The sequence below is a fragment of the Scylla paramamosain genome, chromosome 3 (genome assembly GCF_035594125.1).
Source record: "Scylla paramamosain isolate STU-SP2022 chromosome 3, ASM3559412v1, whole genome shotgun sequence".
Classification (NCBI taxonomy): domain Eukaryota; kingdom Metazoa; phylum Arthropoda; class Malacostraca; order Decapoda; family Portunidae; genus Scylla; species Scylla paramamosain.
The window spans coordinates 2,302,501-2,325,000 of record NC_087153.1 but is presented as its reverse complement, the minus strand read 5'-3'; the positions used below and the strand labels follow the sequence as shown (position 1 = coordinate 2,325,000).

The window sequence follows — 22,500 nt, the reverse complement described above, 5'->3', positions numbered from 1 at the left end:
AGATGACCACGGCAGTAAAATGGACTTAGGATTTACCACCTGCCATCCTCCTCCGTCAGTTTATCTAACCTCTTCTTGAAACATTTCTTGCTGCGTTCTTGCTGGGTTTTGTTTCTCTCCTGTTTCTCTATTTATGAACTAATCTTTGCCTCCTTATTCGCAAATTTATCCAACCTTCTCGTGAAACAATCCAGTGTCTATGTAGGTACAGTGCCTCGTTCTTGCTAAGTTTGCTCCGCTCAACCCATAGTAGCCCTTATGATCCAATTTTTACCTGTCTTTTTTCTTTGGCGGCCATAGGGAAATATACTAAAGAGGAGGAGAGGAGGTGGACGTGAATGATACCCTGCGTGAATGCGACGTATATATGAATAGATGAGTAAATAAAGATAACATACACATGAATCATCCTTATACTGAATACCTTCCACCCTCCTTCTCTCCCTCACTTCATTCCCTATCTTCCATAACAGGTGCGTCTCGCCAAGGCCACCTCTGTGTCACACATATCACAGACAGACGTCCTTGGTTCACCTCCCACGCGTCTCTCAAATGATCAAATTCATCAAAACGAAAGCTTATGTCCAGTCACGGTCAGCAGTCCAGTGACGCGTCTCGTTGATCCACACGTTACGTATGTTTTACTTCACTCTATCTAAAGTCCTCTAGTTTGCTGACAGTCTCCAAATTAAATCTGACAATTAACAGAGTGAGCAGGTCATTTGATGAGAAGATCTGCAGAAGAGCATGTTGCAAGATAAATCATGAAAATGGAAGTGAGAGGAACGAGAAGAAGATCAAGAATTAGGTGGAAGGACTGTGTCAAGGAGGACACGAAAGACAAAAGGATTAGGTGAAAAGAATGTCTCAAGATAAAATCATCTGGAAAACGCTCATTAGAAGCGGCGACAACAAAAAGGATTAAGCTGAGAAGAAGAAGAAGAAGAAGAAGAAGAAGAAGAAGAAGAAGAAGAAGAAGAAGAAGAAGATGAAGATGAAGATGAAGATGAAGAAGAAGAAGAAGAAGATGAAGAAGAAAAGGAAGAAGAAGAAGAAGAAGAAAAAGAAGAAGAAAAGGAAGAAGAAAAAGAAGAAAAGGAAAAAGAAGAAAAAGAAGAAGAAAAAGAAGAAGAAAAAGAAGAAAAGAAGAAAAGGAAAAAGAAGAAGAAGAAAAAGAAGAAAAGAAGAAGAAGAAGAAGAAGAAGAAGAAGAAGAAGAAGAAGATGGCGATGATGATGATGATCCCTCTATAACTACTAATTGCCTTTTTCCAGTAACGATGCAGGGCCTGGAAGGATGATGTTATCAGCACTACTTTAGTGCTCACGACGAACTACGGCACACGTTCACATAATGACGTAGAATAATTGTTAAACTGTCACTGACATTACGAAACACTGTTAAAACCCCACACAGCTTCGACTGTTAGATATAGTGGAGATGGGGCACGGGAAAAGTTATGATTACCGTCCAGAAGACTATGAAGAAATGCAGAACACAGTGGAGATGAACACGGAATGTTGTCATAATCGTCCATGAATATCAAATTCTGGCATTCAAACAGAACACTGAACAACCTGATCCCTCGCACCACAGCTTCACGCTCATGGCCTGCAGCGCCGGTAAGGAATTCTGTGTCAAGTCTTCTGTGAGGATTAGATGGCTAACCTCTTGTGTTTGTGGAGGTTTTTAAAATTGACGTCTTTGAAGAGGCTTGTGCCGCCCCCCCAGAGCTCCCCCCAGAAAGTACTGTATTGTCACGCTCATTCTGAGCACTAGAACATACTTAAGTTTTCATATTTTAGCTGAAGTGCATTAGAAACATACTAGTCACCTACGCTGCCCTCCAATTACCGACTGATAACAGGGACTGTCCCAAATGCTGTAACTATTTCACAAAATAAGGAAAAAAATCCTTATTGCTGCGTCTATAGCAAAACGTCAACATTTACACAACAGGATTTCTATGGGTGGGGTGAGGCCAATGTACAGTACATGCTGTTTATGGATCATGGAGTAGAAAGACGTCAAGAATGTTTTCCTGAGTCAGTCATAGAAAAGTGCGGTCCGTCACGTTTTCTATCACTGCGCGGATGAGCTTTACTCATGTCAACATCTGCACCAGTGGTATTAGTAGGAAAGAATTTACAAGATGATGAGTCAATTGTCAGTAAAAATATGATGCTTAGAACTTTCTACAATTAATTTCTGAGTGTATTAAAATAGGTAAAAATCTGCCTGTGCTTTGCTTAATATTAGAAAAGAACACTAGTGAGACAGTGGTTTTCTTGGGTCAGGCATTAACAAAGTAACGTTTTCTGTGAATACTTTCGCCGTTTGTGACCATTCTCTGTTTTTTTGACGGGTGACTATAAATCTTTATAACATTCCCTGCAAGGAAAATGTCTGCGTTTAATGTTTTGCAGACTTATATGCTTTTACATGGATAATCTCTCTCTCTCTCTCTCTCTCTCTCTCTCTCTCTCTCTCTCTCTCTCTCTCTCTCTCTCTCTCTCTCTCTCTCTCTCTCTCTCTCTCTCTCTCTCTCTCTCTATTTCCCCCTACAAGTAGTTCTTTGTGCGGAATTTAGTCTAATCATCTAATGGAACCCCTCAGCACATCATCCTTCTTTTGCTTTGTATTTATAAATCTTCTCTCCTCTTTCTTCGCGTAAAGGCTCTCTAACGAAGTTCATTAAGCACACACACACACACACACACACACACACACACACACACACACACATACCCCGACATTATTATTATACGGGAAGAGACTTATGAATGGACTGTTGCGTTGTGAAGGCAGCGGGGAGGAGTAGATGGACACGATCTGTTAGTAATGTACTCAGGAAATACAAAAGGTCATGGAAAAACGTTGAAAAATACCACTTGCTGGAGAAGAGATGAAAATACAGCTTTCTACAGAGAAACATGGAAATCTGGAACAGGCTGGATGGGTCTGCAGAAACTATCCTTGCAAAAAATGTTTAATAATTGAAAGCCAGAGTTAGATACAACAACAACAACAACAACAACAACAACAACTAGTAGAAGTAGTACTATAAAATGTACTACGAATATGGGACAATATTACCAAAGCTTCCTACCTGTGTCATATGTAGGTGCACACACACACACACACACACACACACACACACACACACACACACACACACATTTCAAGGTCAAACTTTCCATTTCTACTACTCTTCCTCTTCCTCCTCCTCCTTACCACCACCACGCACGGCCACGGGCTATATAATTCCACCTTCGCAGACTCGGTTACACTTTCTCCGCCATTTTTGCGTCACAAGATACGGAATGGACTGCGTCACATTCGCCAGTACACAGACGTATTAGAATGGACTTGGATTTAGCTTTATCTATTAATTCGTATTATTATTATTATTTTTGTTATTGTTGTTGTTGTTGTTGTTGTTGTTGTTGTTGTAAATATTATCATTATCATCTTCATTTGTGCTGTTGTTGCTACTGTTGTATTTGTTATCATCATCGTTGTTGTTGTTGTTGTTGTTGTTGTTGTATTTATTATCATCATCGTCATTGTTGCTGATGTTGTTGTGTTGCATCATCATCATCATCATCATCATTGTTGTTGTTGTTGTTGTACTTATCATCATCGTTGTTGTTGTTGTTGATGTTGTTGATGTATTTATCATCGTTGTTCTTGCTGTTTGTTACTGTTGTTGTTGCTGTTGTTCTATTTATCATCATTCTTGTTGTTGTTGTACTTATCATCATCATCATCATCATCATCGTTGTTGTCGTTGTTGCTTTTGTTGCATTTATCATCATTGTTGTTGTTGTTGTTGTTGTTGTTGTTGATGTTGTTGTTGTTGTCGTCGTCGCCGCCTGAGCCACACACCGGAAGACGTGGGCCTCCTCAGCGGCTGGGAGTGAAATGAATGATCGGAATAACAATTTTTTTTTATCTGTCTTCTTATAATGTAAAATATAAAAAATAATGTCTAGTACTACGTCTTGTAACAGTACGTATTTACACACCTGACTCTCTCTCTATATTTATTTTTAGATAGTAAAATATTTTCTTCCACTGTCATGCGTGCAGACTTTGTTAAGGCGATGGTGATCCTGACCTCATCTCTTTTTTTCTTCTTACTTTGCCTCTTCTCTCTCCTCGACCCTTCCTTCTTCCTCCTTCCTCCTGTCCACACGTGGGAGAAATGACTAACAGGTCTCTCTCTCTCTCTCTCTCTCTCTCTCTCTCTCTCTCTCTCTCTCTCTCTCTCTCTCTCTCTCTCTCTCTCTCTCTCCACCGTACTTTAATGTGGAGGATCTAAAAATTTTGCATGACACGAAAAATTCGGTTTATTTCACTGACTGCATGATTACTTTAATCCTTTAAGTGATATTTGGTGCATCTTTCCTTAACTGCGAATCAGAGACATCTTTACTTGTTCTACAGCCACCTCTAATCTTTAAACTGGATAGAAATTGCAAAATCTATTCCTTGTAATTTTTTTTTCTTTTTTCTTGTGGATGCTTTATAAAGATTTCATGCATTACTTCGTGCTTTTATTTGTTTCGTATCTCAGAGAAAGGGTTAAGGTTCGACTGTCTCCCGGATTTGCGACGAATATTTCTGAAAACAACGTATAATTTAGAAAAGGATCACACGAAGTTTCCTGTGACGAACACTTGTCTAAATACTATTCTTATACAGTGACCGCCACATTTAGGCCAGGCGGCTTCCTGCAGCTTCCCTTCTTTTCTTATGTTCTTCTTGCAGGTGACTGGTGGACTTGCAATGATCTATAGTAAATCTGTGAAGTCGCAAGAGAATAACGAGTACACCAAATAGCTGCCGGAAGGGGTTGGGAGGCAGGGGCGAACCTTCCATGAGGACGATACGGGCGGCAATAAAGACCAGGGAGGAGACGAAGTACGAGTAGTTACCGGTGGAGAGACGGACCAATCTATGAAGGTCAGGATTGCGTTAGGAAGCACAAGCACAGCGTATGTAGGCCACAGTGATATTTAGTCATGCGGCAGAGATAAGCAAAGGCGTGAGTTACAAAATGCGTCAAGAAAAAAAAAATACTGATGAGGTTGCAAGTTCCTTCTCTCATCAAACCTTCCAGCACCAGAGACACCCAAACTTCACAAAATCGCTTATCATTAATCAGGAGTAACTGGAGATATAATGGTTGTTGATGAGTAGCTAGAGGTAATTTTTAATGCCTTCATTACAACGAAGTCATCTTGAAGTCAATATACTTTCGGAGTGAAGTGAGTTAATATCGTGGTACTCAAAGGGTTAACTGAAGAGACAACGTGAATGAACGGAAGGAACAATTCGTAATGAAACAGACACAACAGGCAAAGAGAAAACAGAAGCAGAGGAAAGTCTGTAGCAGTGAAGGAGTTGTGCCCGAGGAGAGAGTGAAGATTATGGTGAATGAAATACAAGAACGTGTTAGAGTCTCGAAGGAAAACGAGATCATGGTGGAGATCAAGGAGGAGGGAAGAGATCGACCGTCTGATGAAACTCTTGATTTTCCGAAGAGTATTAACATTATCTTCCTCTCTGACTCCCTTTTTTTTTTTTTCCTTGCATCATCTCGACTCTCGTCTCCTGCTTGGCCAGTGAATCATTTCCTAACTTCTCGTCTATTTTTGTTTTTAATGCCATTCCCTAGACGGTATTTTTCTTCTTTTCCTATTTATCATAAAACTCAGTAATTTTTTTCCCATTGGAAGACAGCAAAGAGAGAGAGAGATAATTGATACAGAAAATAAAGAATAATGTAGTGAAGATCGCGTGAAAGATGTGGGAATGTCGCTGAGTGCTTCCTGTCATCCACACAAGCGTTACATCACAGCACCGCCACACGCTGTATCCAGGGTGGACGTGGGAACCAAGGGATGAGAATGTCGGGCTTCAGAGTAAGCAGGAACGAGATAAAGAACATGAGCTTCCTTGTGGTAGTTCAACTTTTACGTGCTTCAACTGGTTTGTGATTCAGTGCGAGTCAGAGGGATCAGTCATAGCAGGTCCCATGTGTTTCCTATGGGGAGTTACTCGAGAACATAAGTAAATAAATGAAGCTGCATGAAGCCATCTGTCCCTGCACTTGATGACGTAAAAGATATTGCCTCTTGGGACGAGAGTTGTGGTAACCCTACATTAAATATAGACGGAACAAGAAAAGAAGGAAAACAAAATGTGATTACTATTCATGAAGTCAGTTCTATAAATTGACTGAGCATCGTTAATCTTGTGCAGTCTGATCACAAACACCTGTAAGACAGCAACACCTCGATCATGACGGAGTGGCAGGCGTAGGCAGACCTTACTTCGTTAGATCCTGAGCGGGACAACCTCCACGACTCAAACCTCTCAAGGGTACTACGGAGAAGGGAAACATACGCCACAATTCACAACACCAATTCACTACACACGATCTTTGCTAACACCCATGAGGAAGGAAAAAGGGTAAAAAGAACAGACTTTACAATATCTAACCAGTACAGTGTTTGGAGGTGGCTGTGAGATAAAATGAAAACCTCAAGAGTAGTAAGCAACAATTCCCACCACTAAACCACTATACAAGATCCTTATTAACATCCACAAGAAAGAAAAAGGGATGAAAAGAATAGATTTTCCAACGTCTAGCTAGCGCAATGTTTAAAGGGGGCTGTGGGATAAAATGAACAACTCAGAGAGAGAGAGAGAGAGAGAGAGAGAGAGAGAGAGAGAGAGAGAGAGAGAGAGAGAGAGAGAGAGAGAGAGTAAACCAATGAAACAGACAGCGAAAACCTTGCCTTAAGTTATTATTGCACTATGGGAGTTGCTGTGCTTCTCCCCTTAAAGACTCCCTCTCCTTGAGTTCAGTGTTGGCGGACGTAAGAATGACTGGCGCCTTCATTTCACGACCATTCCTCTATATTTGCCGGAGCCCCAGATACATAAAAAGAAGAAAATATATATGCTCGGAGACGAAAGCAGCATTACCGCCCTTCCTTGGACACACACTCACTTGTATTTGGATTTTTTTATATGCTTTTATTTTTATGTAGAAGAGGTGGTGCTATAAATTTCAGCCAGGTGGGAAAAAGACAGGTACAAGTATTCCCTAAAAGGTTAATTATTTACTTACTTTTCTTTATTTTTACACTATTTATGGAGACAATACTTGACCTGGATCTACTTTGCCAATGTTTACTCTCTCTCTCTCTCTCTCTCTCTCTCTCTCTCTCTCTCTCTCTCTCTCTCTCTCTCTCTCTCTCTCATGAGGTTGCTTACATTCCATTCTTATCCGGCTACGACACACACACACACACACACACACACACACACACACACACACACACACACACACACACACACACATACCTGTCTCTGTCTCACCTTCGCACGCCTTCACTTACCTGGAAAAAAAAAGATGTATTAATTAAAGATTCTTCCGGCAGGTGAAGGTGGAAGAGTGAGGGAGGGAGGAAGGAAGACAGGTGAGAAGAGGAGGGAGGGGTGACGGGAAGAAGGTGAAGTGAGGAAGGGGGAAGAGGAAGGTAAGGTGGGGGAAGAAGAGGAGGGAGAGGGAGGGGTAAAGATGGAGAGGTCAGAGCAGGGTGTGGTTGAGAGAGAGAGAGAGAGAGAGAGAGAGAGAGAGAGAGAGAGAGAGAGAGAGAGAGAGAGAGAGAGAGAGAGAGAGAGAGAGAGAGAGAGAGAGAGAGAGAGAGAGAGAGAGAGACCCTCGTCTATCAGTGTGTGTGTGTGTGTGTGTGTGTGTGTGTGTGTGTGTGTGTGTGTGTGTGTGTGTGTGTGTGTGTGTGTGTGTGTGTGTGTGTGTGTGTGTGTGTGTGTGATGACGTCAAAGGGCAGGAAGGTTAGAATAAAGAAGTGATTAGAGTGGGAGGGTGTGTGGAAGGGGAGGAGAGATGGACAGAAGTGCAGGGGGATTCAATATAAAAGTCAATGGTCGACACAAAATATATGAAGAATGGTACATAATAATAATAATAATAATAATATTAATAATAATAATTAATAATAATAATAACAATAATAATAATAATAATAATAATAATAATAATAATAATAATAATAATAATAAATAATCATAGTAAACATATGAATATACAAATAACAGCCATGGACAAAAAACACTTTCTGTTTTGCATCACCGTCAAAGCCTGGTGCTTTGTTTTGGTTCACTTATCACCTTCCCGGCGGCGTGTGAGGCAGCCCGGCGGGGCGGCAGCTGGCTGTGGGAACCAAGATGAAAGAAAAGTGCAACCGAGGACGTGGTGGTGGGAATGAAGATAAACCGTTTTAGCTCTCTCTCTCTCTCTCTCTCTCTCTCTCTCTCTCTCTCTCTCTCTCTCTCTCTCTCTCTCTCTCTCTCTCTCTCTCTCTCTCTCTCACCTTCTTGGGCTTGGCCGGGGGCTGGGCCAGCATTAGGTCCGTCAGGCCCAGGAAGCAGTCGTCGCAGGGACACCCCGAGCCGTCGCTGCTCATGCTGCTGACGGAGGCCATGGAGGCGCCACTCTCCACACTGTCGGTGCGCACCAGGCCCCGCCACCCGGTCCGCTTGGCGGCCAGAACCGCCTCCAGCAGCGAGTCCCGGCGCCCCAGGGGGTCGCGAGTGTCCATCTCCTCGATGGCGGAGCCGCGGCGTGAGTCCCGAGAGTGTCGCCTGGCCAGGGCCTCGCGGAACTCGTCGTCCAGCAGGGAGGCCCGGCGAGACAGTCTGCTGTCCTCGGGCACCGCCTCCAGACACGAGTTCTGCCTCGTCAGGCCGGGGCTCAGCCAGTAGTCTGACCACTCCTCCTCAAAGGCAGAGTCCACGCCCTCCGCGTTCTCCTCCTCCGTGGTATTTAGCGACGTCTGTTTCAGCGTCTCCGTCAGGCAATCTGGGCTCACACTCGTCTGGCCTTGCTCTTCTCTGCCCGCCGTGTTCTCCACGGGTTGCCTGGCATCACTCTGGCCAGACGTCGCGCCCCCGGAAGGTTCCTCTCACCTCCCGTCATTGCACAGCACCAGCTCAGCACACGCCCGAGCGGGATCACATGGCGCAGACACGCCCTCTGTGGCGCCTGAAAGCGTGTGTTGGTTGGGATGCCGACGCCGCGGTCACATGGCACAACACACCACTACCTGACGTGGCCGCACCAGCACCACTGCTTCAGGAGCTTTTCAGGGCACTGACGGGGCAGCACAAGAGAGTATTGTCCAGGTCCTCTGAGGTGTGTTTCTGGCCACCGGGCGTCTCGCAACACTACGGGGTGTCAAGTCACGCCTGGACGGCACTGGGCGGCACTGTGTTTCAGCACGAGTTTCTGATTCCTGGACACGGGGAAGCAAGGTTAACACACGGACGGGACACACACACACACACACACACACACACTAATACGCACATTGTCAAGGTCACATTTCACTATTCCTCTCTTCCCTCCCGCCGCCTCACCTCAACCCTCTGCTGCGCCGCCATCTTTCCTTCGTCACCCATTGCATAAGGCACCTCCTCCATTCCACCCAGCTCCTTCCAGCCCCGCCACCCTTCCCTCTTTCTACCTTCTCCAGGCGGAGCGGGGCAGGGAGAGGCATGACGAAATTTCGCCGAAATGCAACCTTTCTACTTGTCTTTTGCGCGGTGGCGGTAGTAGTAGTAGTAGTAGCAGTAGTAGCAGTAGCAGCAGCAGCAGCAGCAGCAGCAGCAGCAGCAGCAGCAGTAGTAGTAGTAGTAGTAGTAGTAGTAGTAGTAGTAGTAGTAGTAGTAGTAGTAGTAGTAGTAGTAGATGTTGTTGTTGTTGTTGTAAGGTTGGATAATTCTGAGAAAATTGGCACGAATATTCAGTAAAAAATAACTAAAAACATCGCGAAAAGAATAAGAATCATAACAATGGAAAGAAGAATAACAGCAACGAACAAACACATCAACAGACAGTCAATCAGCTCTGAGGGAAGGCAGGTGTACACTCCTCCTCCTCCTCCTCCTCCTCCTCCTCCTCCTCCTCCTCCTCCTCCTCCTCCTCACCCCACTCCTGCTATTTATTTTTCTCTCCAGCAGCAGATTACATTTACTGATAGCGAGGCGCGTGCGACACACACACACACACACACACACACACACACACACACGATAAGCAGATTCTTCTTGTCACACGTACTCTTCTATTAATTAACTTTAATCTATTTTTATTTTACATTTTTTCTTTCGTTAATTTTATTTACCACCCCTTCCCTCACCCTCCCTCCTTTTTCTCCTCGTCCTCCACCACCACTAACCTACAATCTCTCCACTGCCCAACCTTCCACTTATAACTATTTCCACGTCTCTCTCTCTCTCTCTCTCTCTCTCTCTCTCTCTCTCTCTCTCTCTCTCTCTCTCTCATTCCACTTCTATTTTTCATCCACTATCCTTCACCTTCCCTCCCCTCCCCTCACCTCCTCTACCATTTTTCTCTCCGCTATCACATCAGTACCTCCACCTCCACTTCAGCATTCGTTATCCGGCTGCGCTATCGGGGGCGTGACGTCAGCAAATTATCTCTGCTACACACACACACACACACACACACACACACACACACACACACACACACACACACACACCTGTTCATCATTTTCATACATTAATCATCCGTCAATCAATCATTTTTCAAACCATCAATACATCCATCACTCCTTCCTTCTTCCTCCTCTTATTCCCTCTTCTTCCGCCTCCGTCTTCCCTTCCTTCTCCTCCTATTCATTATTCCACTGTTAACCACCGTCTTTCTCTACCCTTCACCTCCTCTTCCTCATTCCCCTCCTCCTCCTCCTCCCGCTCCACCCTGGCTACCTGGAGGGCGTGGGTGGGTAGGTGAGTGGAAAGATAAATTACAAGGAGAGTGAGAGGGAAGGAATTGGGGGAGAATTTGGGAGAGGGGAGAGGGGAGAGGCAAGGGGGAGTGGTAGGGGCCCCTCCGCCCGCATGCCGCCCCTGCCCGACGCCTCCCTTTCCTCCCCCACGCCCCCCTTCCTCCCTTTCCTCCCCCACGCCCCCTCCCTCCCCCTCCCCCCACCGTCCCCCCGCAGCTAAGTAAACAGTATGCATAGGTGTGTTCTACTTTGGCCTCGTGACCGATAGTAACCTCCTCCTCTTCCTATTCCTCCGCCTTCTTTTTCTTCTTCCTCCTCCTCCTCCTCCTCCTCTCTTCCTCCTAATTCTCTTCCTGAACTGGTAAATGTTATCTTGCTATTTTTTTCATGCTTTTTTTTTTATTTTGTATTGTTTGTTTGTGTATTTGTTTATTTGTTTATTTATTTATTTATTTTTTGGTGGATGGTGAGGGGCCTTCGTCTTTATTATCCTGCGTTTCCCCATTGAAATAGTCTGGCAAGGGGTAAAAGGTCTGCTGCTGTTCGTTCATTAATGTTCTTCTCTCGTTTTTTTTTTTTTCCATCGCCTCGTGTCTTTAATCATGTACTATTTTCTTTTTTTTTTACGTTTTCTTTTCTGCAGGTGTAAACATTTTCTTTCTCAGCTTCTTTAATTTTATTCACGTATTCTACAGTTATTTTTGTTTCGTTTCCTTTCATCTTCCTTTGTTTTTTTTTTATTATTATTACGTTACTACATGTTTTCTTTCTTCCTTCTTCCTCACTGCTCGTACTTTTGATCAGCACCATTCTCTCTCTCTCTCTCTCTCTCTCTCTCTCTCTCTCTCTCTCTCTCTCTCTCTCTCTCTCTCTCTCTCTCTTACAGGGCGAAGGTGTCATGTCTTTAAACTACTTCCGGTGATTAAATTTCCAACACAATACGCCGATTTGCGAGAAGATAGGAGGAAGGAGGAAGAGGAGGAGGAGGAGGAGGAGGAGGAGGAGGAGGAGGAGGAGGAGGAGGAGGAGGAGGAGGAGATCCTTCACCTTTACCTTTCCATAATTTTAGCAGAAGCTCTGACGACTCCCTTCCTACTCTCTCTCTCTCTCTCTCTCTCTCTCTCTCTCTCTCTCTCTCTCTCTCTCTCTCCGTCACGGCACTGTTCTTCCTCCTCGTCTTTCTTTTCCTGCGTACTCAAAAGAAATACAGGAAGGGGGAGAGAGAGAGAGAGAGAGAGAGAGAGAGAGAGAGAGAGAGAGAGAGAGAGAGAGAGAGAGAGAGAGAGAGAGAGAGAGAGAGAGAGAGAGAGAGAGAGAGAGAGAGAATACACTAGTTGCTCTATTTTTTCCCTCATTATATGCACCCCCCTTCTCCCTTCCCTTCTTCCTCTCCCTTCCCGTTTCTTCCCCCATCACACTCTCTCACCCGACCTCCCCTCTCCCTCTCCCTCCTTCCGTTCTCTCTCTCTTTCCGTTGTACCCTTTAACCCTGTTCTCCCTATTCCACTTCCTCTCTCTCATCATTCTTCATTGTAACTTCAACTTCTGCTGCCTCCCCCCTCCCTCCCTCCCTCCTCTGTCTCTCCTTTCTTTCCTTCTTTCTCCCCCGTAGCTCGTTCTTTGTCTCTTTCCTTCCTTCTTGCTTCTTCCTCTTCCTCTGTTATCATTTAATTTAATGTACTCTCACATCATCTACCCTGACTCACGCTCTCTCTCTCTCTCTCTCTCTCTCTCTCTCTCTCTCTCTCTCTCTCTCTCTCTCTCTCTCTCTCTCTCTCTCTCTCATACTAGGGAAGGGAAAAGCAGAAGAGGGAGAAGAGAGATGGGGACGAACAAAGGAAGAGAAAGAAATGGTTAGGGCGGAAGGAGAAGAGAAGGGGTGAAGAGAAAAAGAGGTTAAATTTACGTTGCTGAGGAGGAGGAGGAGGAGGAGGAGGAGGAGGAGGAGGAGGAGGAGGAGGAGGAGGAGGAGAGCCTTATCAGAAACACGTGACCCTAACAATAACAAATGAAAATACAAACACGGCGCTAATAAGTGAATGAATAACGAACTTGAATGAAAACACTTGAATGGTGAATAAGGAGATGAATGAATTAGTGACCTCCTTACTTTGGTTTATTTTGTTTATCTATTTAACCCATTCACATTTTTTTCTTAATCTTTTTTTAACTTATTAGTGTTTCCGACAGAGAGAGAGAGAGAGAGAGAGAGAGAGAGAGAGAGAGAGAGAGAGAGAGAGAGAGAGAGAGAGAGAGAGAGAGAGAGAATCCAGTTACTTAAATATTAATTCCACTGTCTATTAAATTATTACTCGAATTTTTTTTTTAATATTCGGAAGCTTCTCTCTCTCTCTCTCTCTCTCTCTCTCTCTCTCTCTCTCTCTCTCTCTCTCTCTCTCTCTCTCTCTCTCTCTCTCTCTCTCTCTCTCTCTAATCAAGTGTTTACATCATTATCCACTCTTCTCGTACGTACGTTGATAATTAGTTCAATTTTCCTCCCTCTTTTTTCTCCTCTTTCTCTCCTCCGCCAGCTCCTCCTTCTCTTACTCCTTTCACTTTTCCACCGCCTTCATTAATTAACCTGTGCATTAATTGGCAGGTAATCATTGACAGCCATTCATAATTAAGAACGAGAAAAAAATCCTTAATATTCCCTTGACCAGTAATTAAAATCCAGCACGGTGGCTCACTGGATAGAACTGTGACGCTCGAGAACCACGTCACAAATTCGATCCTCCGATGTGAGTGGTCGCGTGCGGTCAGGGAGGCAGGGCACGGCAACCGGTCCTGCTGCCCATCACCGCCGCACTGGTTTCCCTTCCAGCCACGGCAGGTGTGGCGGGGCATTATCAAGCGGCCAAGTGCTGATGAACGGTACCGACCAACCACAACGCTGCCTGCCTGCCTGCCTGCCTGCCAGCCTCTTCTCGCCTCGTTTTATCTCGTTTCGCTTCTTGTCGTCTAATCTCGTTTCGTTTCTCTTCCGTCAGTAAAAATAAAATAAAAATTGATAAGTATTAAAAAAATATATATATATATGTAGCAGTAAAAAATAAAGTAAAAATTGATAAATATTAAAAAAAAGTAAATAATGAACTTATTAAAGAAAACCAAATGATAATGATAATTACGTAAATATATGAAAATAAGTAAACAGTGGAGATTAATAAAGAAGGCATTTTAAGAGCAAAATAAAGTAGAATTATAAAATACATGATCAATAAGAAAATGACTACTTCACTGAGTAAATAAATAAAATACAAAGCTAGTCGTAATGAAGACCAAGACCAGGGTTAGAATGTACTAGGCCTATGTCTTCAGTATAACGTTCCAATTATGTAATGTTCCAGTGAAAGGCCTAAAAAGGGATGAGATCGTTTGAAATTATTATCATTATTATTATTATTATTATTATTATTATTAGTAGTAGTAGTAGTAGTAGTAGTAGTAGTAGTAGTAGTAGTAGTAGTAGTAGTGGTGGTAGTAGTAGTAGTGGTAGTAGTCTTAGTATTTATCTCTTATTTATTTTTATCTATTTCAACAGATTTCACCCTGATGATGGAACAAGTGCATTCCGAAACGTTGCACTAAGATGTATGTTAAGCGCATTCCAGTCCTGGTCTTGATCTTCCTTCTGACACTGCTCCCTCCTCGCTCCAGGTCTCTATCAGATCAAAAGTTTAAAAGTTCGCCTCTTTAACAATTAGAATAAGAGTACGTATAAAATTGTTATTACAGCCTCTCTCTCTCTCTCTCTCTCTCTCTCTCTCTCTCTCTCTCTCTCTCTCTCTCTCTCTCTCTCTCTCTCTCTCTCTCTCTCTCTCTCTCTCCTAAAAAACTATCTGGAGTAATTAAATTGGCGTTACTGCAACAATATATGAAAGTTCCATTGCCATTATTATCACTACTACTACTGCTACTACTACTACTATTACTATTATTATTATTACTATCATTATTATTATTATCACTATTATCATTCCCATCACTATTTCAGCCATTACCAGTGCCACCTAACGATCATGTATCACACTACTCTCTATTCTCATTGTTCCCCGGAGAAACCCTAACCTCGAATGGAACTTTTAAGTCACTCAACTCTGACCTTTAGTAGTCGAGCCATTTTTTTTTTTTTGTTTCTTTTATTAATTAATCTCCATGTGGTCTCTTATTCACCCCCTTGCCCCACAGCTCCCCCCATCTTCCCTCCTTTCATCCCCCCTCCTTACCTCCCATGTCCCCTCCCCTCCTTGTTTTATCCCTTTACTTCTCTCCCCTCACCTGTTCTCTTCCAAATTCACTTCTCCCATTCCTCTCCCTTCTCCTTCAATCTTCCTTACATAAACTAGATACCTTTTTTCCACCCATCTCTCTCTCTCTCTCTCTCTCTCTCTCTCTCTCTCTCTCTCTCTCTCTCTCTCTCTCTCTCTCTCTCTCTCTCTCTCTCTCTCTCTTCCTTTCTTCATATTTTTTTCATCTACTCCATCTTCCTTCTTTTCTCCTTTCCCTACTATTTATTTTTCTGCATTTCCTTTCTTCCTATCTTTACTTTCCTCCCTTTCCTCCACTTCTCACCTGTGCTACCGTTAATTTCCTTCTCCTCCCTCCTCCTCCTCCTCTTGCCTATCCTTCCCCTCCCCCGTCAGTCATTGCAATAAACAACAATGATCAGTGTTGCATAAGCATCCTTCCCCTCCCCCCTCATCCCCTCCCCCACCATCACCTCGCCTCTTCCTTCAATTCTCTCTTCCTCTCTTCTCTTGAGTGCTAATCGTGTCCTCTTCCTCTCCTTTCCTTTTATGTCCTCCCCTAGTCTCTCTCTCTCTCTCTCTCTCTCTCTCTCTCTCTCTCTCTCTCTCTCTCTCTCTCTCTCTCTCTCTCCTTTTTTTCCCCTCAGCTTCCACCATTGTTTATTTTTAACCCACTTTCTTTCCTATGAGTCTCTCTCTCTCTCTCTCTCTCTCTCTCTCTCTCTCTCTCTCTCTCTCTCTCTCTCTCTCCCTTCCCTCCAAATACGGTTAATCCTTCATCGCTCACGCACGCACGCTCACTCACGCAAGCACGCACGAACGCGCCCACACACACACACACACACACACACACACACACACACACACACACACACACACACACACACACACACACGTCTTTGTTTATTCACCAATGGATTTAAATTTTACCATTCTCTCTCTCTCTCTCTCTCTCTCTCTCTCTCTCTCTCTCTCTCTCTCTCTCTCTCTCTCTCTCTAACTTATGTTACACGTTATGAGATCTGTGTGATTGGCCATCTTCAATTCTTTTACTTACTTCTTTTCTTCTGTTTTTTTTTTCTCTCTCCTTTTACGTCCATCTATAAATAATTGACGTCTATCTATAAATATTTTTCTCCACATTTCCATCCCGGTTTGTCTATTTTTTTTTTCCCATCCTTTCGTTTTTCTTTTTTTTCCTCTCTATATCGATCGGTTTTATCTTTCTTTTCTCCGAGGCATATTTATTTTTTTCCCATTCTTTCGTTTTTCTTTTTTTTCCTCTCTATATCGATCGGTTTTATCTTTCTTTTCTCCGAGGCATATTTATTTTCTCCTGCCTTTCGTTTTCAGATCAGCGTGACTACTTTGCGAGAAATCTATTGGTCTGTTCTTCCATTTGCTACGTGTTTTCAGTCCAATCCAGTCATATTATTTTACTTTAGTCTCATTTTTCTTTTTTTTTAACGTATTTTCACCTACATTCGTGTTTTCCTAGCTGAATCTATTTCAATTGATTTATTTTCATCCACAAGGGAGACGGGCAAAATTCCAAACAAACAAACAAACAAACAAACAAACAAACTAACTAACTAACTAAAAACACACAAAATAAAAGAAAAAAATGTAACTTAATTCACTCTCCCCTAAAGAAGGAAAAGACATTACAAAGACTACCTCCTCTAATCTTATATAATACAGAACATTATCTCCCCTCATCATCTCAATCCCGCGAGTTCAGTTCACGGGAGGACAGAGAGGACACACACACACACACACACACACACACACACACACACACACACACACACACACACACACACACACACACACACACACACACACACACACACGCACACACACCTGTCGCACTTTATAGGGACAAAGAGAGTAATGTGAGAGGAGAGATTGTGTTTAAATTACACATCTACGACCTTCTAGATGAGAGAGAGAGAGAGAGAGAGAGAGAGAGAGAGAGAGAGAGAGAGAGAGAGAGAGAGAGAGAGACTAAGTACATTTCGCCTGAGCGCCATGCAAGACCTTTAAAATTTTTCCCTTTAAAAACTCGTGACACACCCATGCAAGCTTCCACGAACTGACATAATGATCTACGCGCACCACGGAGGAGAGAGGGAAGATAATAGCAGGCGTGTGTGTCTCTGTTCTTCGTCTCTGTTCGCTGACTGCTATAGTTACGCTTGTTAGTCCAGCTACAAACGTATTACACTACAGGAAAGCTTCAAAAGTTCATGAGGTCTACACGCGGCAGTCCCTTGAGAGGTTGCCAGTGTTAAAATGTTTCTCGTTATGGACACACAGAAACAAAGGAAGAAAAGAGATGTTGGCTTTTACGAGGATATGTGTGTGTGTGTGTGTGTGTGTGTGTGTGTGTGTGTGTGTGTGTGTGTGTGTGTGTGTGTGTGTGTGTGTGTAGGTCTGAGAAGAGAGGAGAGGAGAAAAGAAAGATGAAGAGAGGAGCAGAGAAAAAAAAGAATAAATGGAGAGGAGAGGAGAAAAAAATAAGGATAAATGAAGAGAGGAGAGAAGAAAAAAGTGATAAATGAAGGAAGAGGAAAGATAACGGTATGAAAAAGAGAGGAGAGGAGAAAGAAAAAAGGGGGAGATAAATGGAGGAAGAGGAAAGATTATTTGACGAAATTGAATCCTGGGAAGAGATTATAGTGTGTGTGTGTGTGTGTGTGTGTGTGTGTGTGTGTGTGTGTGTGTGTGTGTGTGTGTGTGTGTGTGTGTGTGTGTGTGTGTGTGTGTGTAATAACTAAACACTAAGAGTCTGCTTACTTGGAAAATAACTTAACAATTTCCTGCTTTTTTTTTTTTCTTCTTCTTCTTCTTCTTTTTAACACACAACCAAAAAAAAAAAGAAAAAACAAAAGAAAAGATTACGAATATCAGCATCCGTAAAGGAAACACATAAAAGAATAACAATAACACTATGCACTGATGACACACGATAACAAAAATCACGCACATAAACGAAGAAAAAAAGTGAAATCATAAGGCGGTAAAAAAAAAAAGTTACATAAAAAATAATGGAAAAATAAGAAAGGAAAGAGAATAAACGATGAAAGTAAGAGAAATTAAAACTCAACAAGAAAAAATATAATAAAAAAAAAAGTCTGATAGAGAGAGAGAGAGAGAGAGAGAGAGAGAGAGAGAGAGAGAGAGAGAGAGAGAGAGAGAGAGAGAGAGAGAGAGAAACGATAACTCATCCTTGTTTCATGTTGCTGCCTCATCCTTGTCCCAGGAACTGTGAGGGGGAAGGGGGAAGGGATGGGAAGGGGGATGGGAGAGGGGAAGGGGGAGAGGGAAGGGGAGAGAGGGAAGGGGAGGGAAGGGAAAAGATGTGAATGGGAGGAGAAGGATAGGTGGAAGAGAAAGAAGAAGAAAAGAGTAGAATTTAGAATGAAAGGAAAGAGACAGAGACCAGAGAGAGAGAGAGAGAGAGAGAGAGAGAGAGAGAGAGAGAGAGAGAGAGAGAGAGAGAGAGAGAGAGAGAGAGAGAGAGAGAGAGAAGGGGTTGCAGAAAGGTAAAGAGAGGAGGGGACGTGGATGAGTATAAACAGAGGGAGCAAAAGGATGGAGAAGATAAAGGAGAAAAAGGAGAGAGAGAACAAAAAAAGAGGAAAGCCTTAGGTTAGAGAAAGGAGAATTGGAGAAGAAAAAAACATGTAAAGTGGGGGAGAGTGAGAGTGAAGGAGAGGGGAAGTAGAGAGAATGGAGGGGAGGAAAGGGGAGGAGAGGGGTAAGAGACCGGGAATATGAGGTGGTTTGCCGCATAATCAATCCAGAAGCAGTATTTTATTTCCATATTTAGCTTTGGTGTTGAATGTCAGACTCCGCCCCCCTCCTCCCCCTACTCCCATGGGTGCAGGTGGCTCTGTGGTGCAGTGACGCGCGGCAGTTTCTCGGAGGAAGAGGCTGCGTTCCCTCGCAGTGCCAGCCAGCGCCGTAGTGTTTGGTTGTTGCGGCGCCACAGTCAGGCAGTGTTTCCCCTCCCTTCCATCTCATTACATTTTCCTTGGTCCTAATTCTTCAACATCCTGACCACCCCTCTCCTTCCCTCTTCATCATGGCCCTCCACCCCCAGCCTCCCATCCATCCTGAGGCTGATGGACCGAGCTGGGTAACAGAGGAGAGGGAGAGACAGGGGAGGATCGCGGGGTTGTGACCTGCCTCGTCGCGGGTCACGGATCACCGGTCACGATTCCTTTCCCGCCAGTAGTGTTCTCAGAGCATCAGAGGCGCCGTGCGAACTCCTGAGACACCTGACGGGGGTAAGGGGTACTGAGGGAGTTGAGAAGGGCACGCGGGGGAGTTTTAACTAAGTGGGATGGAGGCGTGTGGGGGCGAGGGGATGCTGGGGCAATGACGCAGCTTCGGTAAGGCGAGGAGGGAATGTGACCCATGGTGGCGGGAGTGCTATGTCCCCGGGGCGGTGGTGGGGACGGGGTGGCCAGGGGCAGGGTGGTGGCCGGGCCAGGGCAACCAGGAGGCGGGGCTGCGGCGGGGCTGTGGTGCAACTGCGGCAGGGCTCCAGAGGACGGCGGTGAAGCCTTAATGAACTCAGCCCAACTTGAGCCACCGCGCCCAGCACCGCCGCGGCCAGGCACGTATTACATCCCCGAAGCCCCGCCGCCTCCGCCGCCCCGCCCGGCACGAGGCGTGGCGGGGTGATGGCCCCTTGCTGTGCGCCCCGGGGACCTACATCAGTGTTTACCCGCTGAGGGCGAGCGACTGGGGCTACACAAAGAGTTTGAGGCGGCGGCGAGGTGTTAGGGCAGCGGGCATCGCCTTCGCCCGGGGCAGTTCTGGTTACCCTCCACGCTGCAGACCCCCGCCTCCCCTCACCCCAATATGGACTAAGGGACATACACAGCTGAGGCTAAAACTGTCCTGCAGCAACCAAACCCCGCACCGCGCCTCGCCCCGCCACGCCGTGTCGTTACGACAGGAGCACTTTGCCACCGTGATGGGCTGCGCATGACGAAGAAGCAGAGCAACCTACTTCACTCCTCTCACCACACGCCCCCCTTCCCCCAGCCCCCTCCAGCCCCAGGTAGCGACCAGAACCTGCTGCGCGACAACACTTGGTGGACGTGGCCTGCCCGTCCATCCTGCCCCGCCCGTCACTCCGCCAAGAGGGGAGACGCGGGATGTGCCGTGGCCATTCACTCGTGGAAATTGCTGAGATAGGGTGGGGAAGGGGAGGGGCAGACACACACACACACACACACACACACACACACACACACACACACACACACACACACACACACACAAAAGACAAATTAGTTGATAATCTTAATGATTAACAGCCTGTCAACACAACAAAGGCAGTCAGTCATCATCCATCTGCCGCCTCCTCCTCCGCAAAGAGATCAAAATTAGCCATTCTCTGTCTAAATAAATAAATAAATAAAAATAAAATAAATAAATAAATAAATAAATAAATAAATAAAAACAAAAAAATGCGCACAACACAATACTCTTAACAGCCTACTGAACTATCTGCGATCAAACGGATGTCAGATCTCGACAGAATCCACTGTGACATCCAACGGCTGATAAGGCGTAGTAAGAAAAGCCTCGTATGAGACGCGAGTAACTGACCTAAACGAGTATTTTAGTTATGTGAATAGTCGACACATCCCCATGTGTAGCGAGGAACCACTCGCCAATCATACATTTTTTTTTTTTTAATGACAAAAGGGAAATGGATTTTGGATTTGGTCCTCTTGAAACTAAGAGAACGGAAAAAAAAAAGAAAACTTTTAAATGGTATTTTTCACAACTGAAAAGATGTATGTAAATAATACTCCTGGACGTGACAAAATTTCTCCCACAGAATTCTGAAAGAAGACAAACACCAGATAGGTAAGCAGCCATCGATCTTATTCAGCAGATTTCGATAGACACGGAATGCGTCAATATCACATCAACCTTCAAGGAGACAAGTTAATCCAAGGAATCATCGCTCTATTAATATGGCATCAGTTGTTTGCAAATTAGTGAAACCATCACTCGGGATAGTATGGTGAAATAGTTTGAAGATGACAAGTTAATTCCACAACATGGTTTCATATCAATGATTCGTGTCGTGTATATCTATTTTCAAAAGCATTTGAAAAAGTCTTCGATAAGAGACTGATCAGTAAGCTGCGCACACCTGGCAGTACCCACACCTGGATAGAGGGCTGCCACTCGGACGGAAAACAACGCGGTTCAAAACGACTTAGTCTACCTGGCTTAATGTAAAGGATGGCGTACCTGAAGGTCGGTACTTGGCGCTGTTCCATTCTTGACACAATACATTAGTGACATTGGCGACAGTTCCACTTGAAAAGTGTCAACATTTGCCGATCACATGAAAATTGCCAGTAAGGTAACCACAACACATGACAAGAAGGACTTGCAATCAATTTTAGATCCACTAATGCACGGGGCCGTCGAGTGGCAAATTAAATTTAATACTGATAAGTGCAAAGTGCCTCATACTGAAAGCAATAACCACACTGTTCAGTATTTAACGAATGATATCACTTTCCACGGGGAGTAAGGAAAATGATCTCAGATCCCTAATATTAAGTGATCTACGTAAATCCCACCCAACATTGCTTAGGGGTCGTTAAAACTGCTAGCAAAGTGATTTCCTTTATGAGGAGTGCCTTCGAAAAACATATCAGAAAGCTTTACAATTCGCTGGTTCGACCTTGTCTTGTGTATTGAGTTCAGTTTTGATCCCCTACTAAAAAAAATATAAAAAATAAATAAATGAATAAATAAATGGATAAAAAATAAAAAAGTGCATAAAGTTAGGAAGGGTACAACGTAGAGAAACTAAAACGACACCTCTAGTAAGAAAAATTAAAAGACTGACGAACTAAATTTACTTTCTTTGAAAACGAGGGATTCGAGGCGAGCCAAGTGTTTCATATTTAAAGGCTTGGAAATCACTAATGTGAACGACTACTTTACACCTCATCGATCAAACAAAGAAAAAACACAGCCTCAAGATAGCTAGTAAGAGATTCACGTCAAACGAAGCCACACATTTCTTCTTCGACTGGGTCGTTAACACCTGGAACTCTTTACCTCCTGATGTCGTAGATAGCACAACAATTACATCGATTAAAAGCAGATTAGACAAGTTTTTGGACTTGACTCCACATCTGAGGTATTATCCGCTGTCATAGAAACTTACAATTAAAATTTGTTCAGGTTCATTTGGGTGTAAAAAGTCGCTTTCTTGAGGCGCTGGTGGCTGTTGAGCACCAGACACAACAGACAAGCAGCAAAACCTCTTATCTCTTTTCCATAAAATTTCTGTACAGCTTCTCCGCACTGCATGGTACTGCTATTCTCCCTGCCAGGCCGG

At 44.1% G+C, this 22,500-nt stretch overlaps 2 protein-coding genes across 7 annotated transcripts in view; both read right to left on the bottom strand.

Annotated features, from left to right (window-relative positions):
* LOC135088788 (inositol-trisphosphate 3-kinase A-like) overlaps positions 1–9,017 on the bottom strand; it is a 79,042-nt gene extending 70,025 nt beyond the window's left edge. Inside the window, 2 exon segments of the mRNA XM_063983829.1 lie at positions 8,413–8,874; positions 8,970–9,017. Of these exon segments, the coding sequence (XP_063839899.1) occupies positions 8,413–8,874; positions 8,970–9,017 (510 nt within the window).
* Positions 9,018–9,183: 166 nt separating this feature from the next.
* The window catches only part of LOC135089192 (uncharacterized), a 128,421-nt gene continuing 115,104 nt past the window's right edge, over positions 9,184–22,500 (bottom strand). For 5 of the 6 annotated variants that reach the window (XM_063984558.1, XM_063984549.1, XM_063984520.1 and 2 more), the window contains exon 3: positions 9,184–9,333. In XM_063984558.1, the coding sequence (XP_063840628.1) occupies positions 9,184–9,333 (150 nt within the window). The remainder of the gene's footprint in view (positions 9,334–22,500) is intronic. The other variant, XR_010261416.1, reaches the window with a different exon arrangement.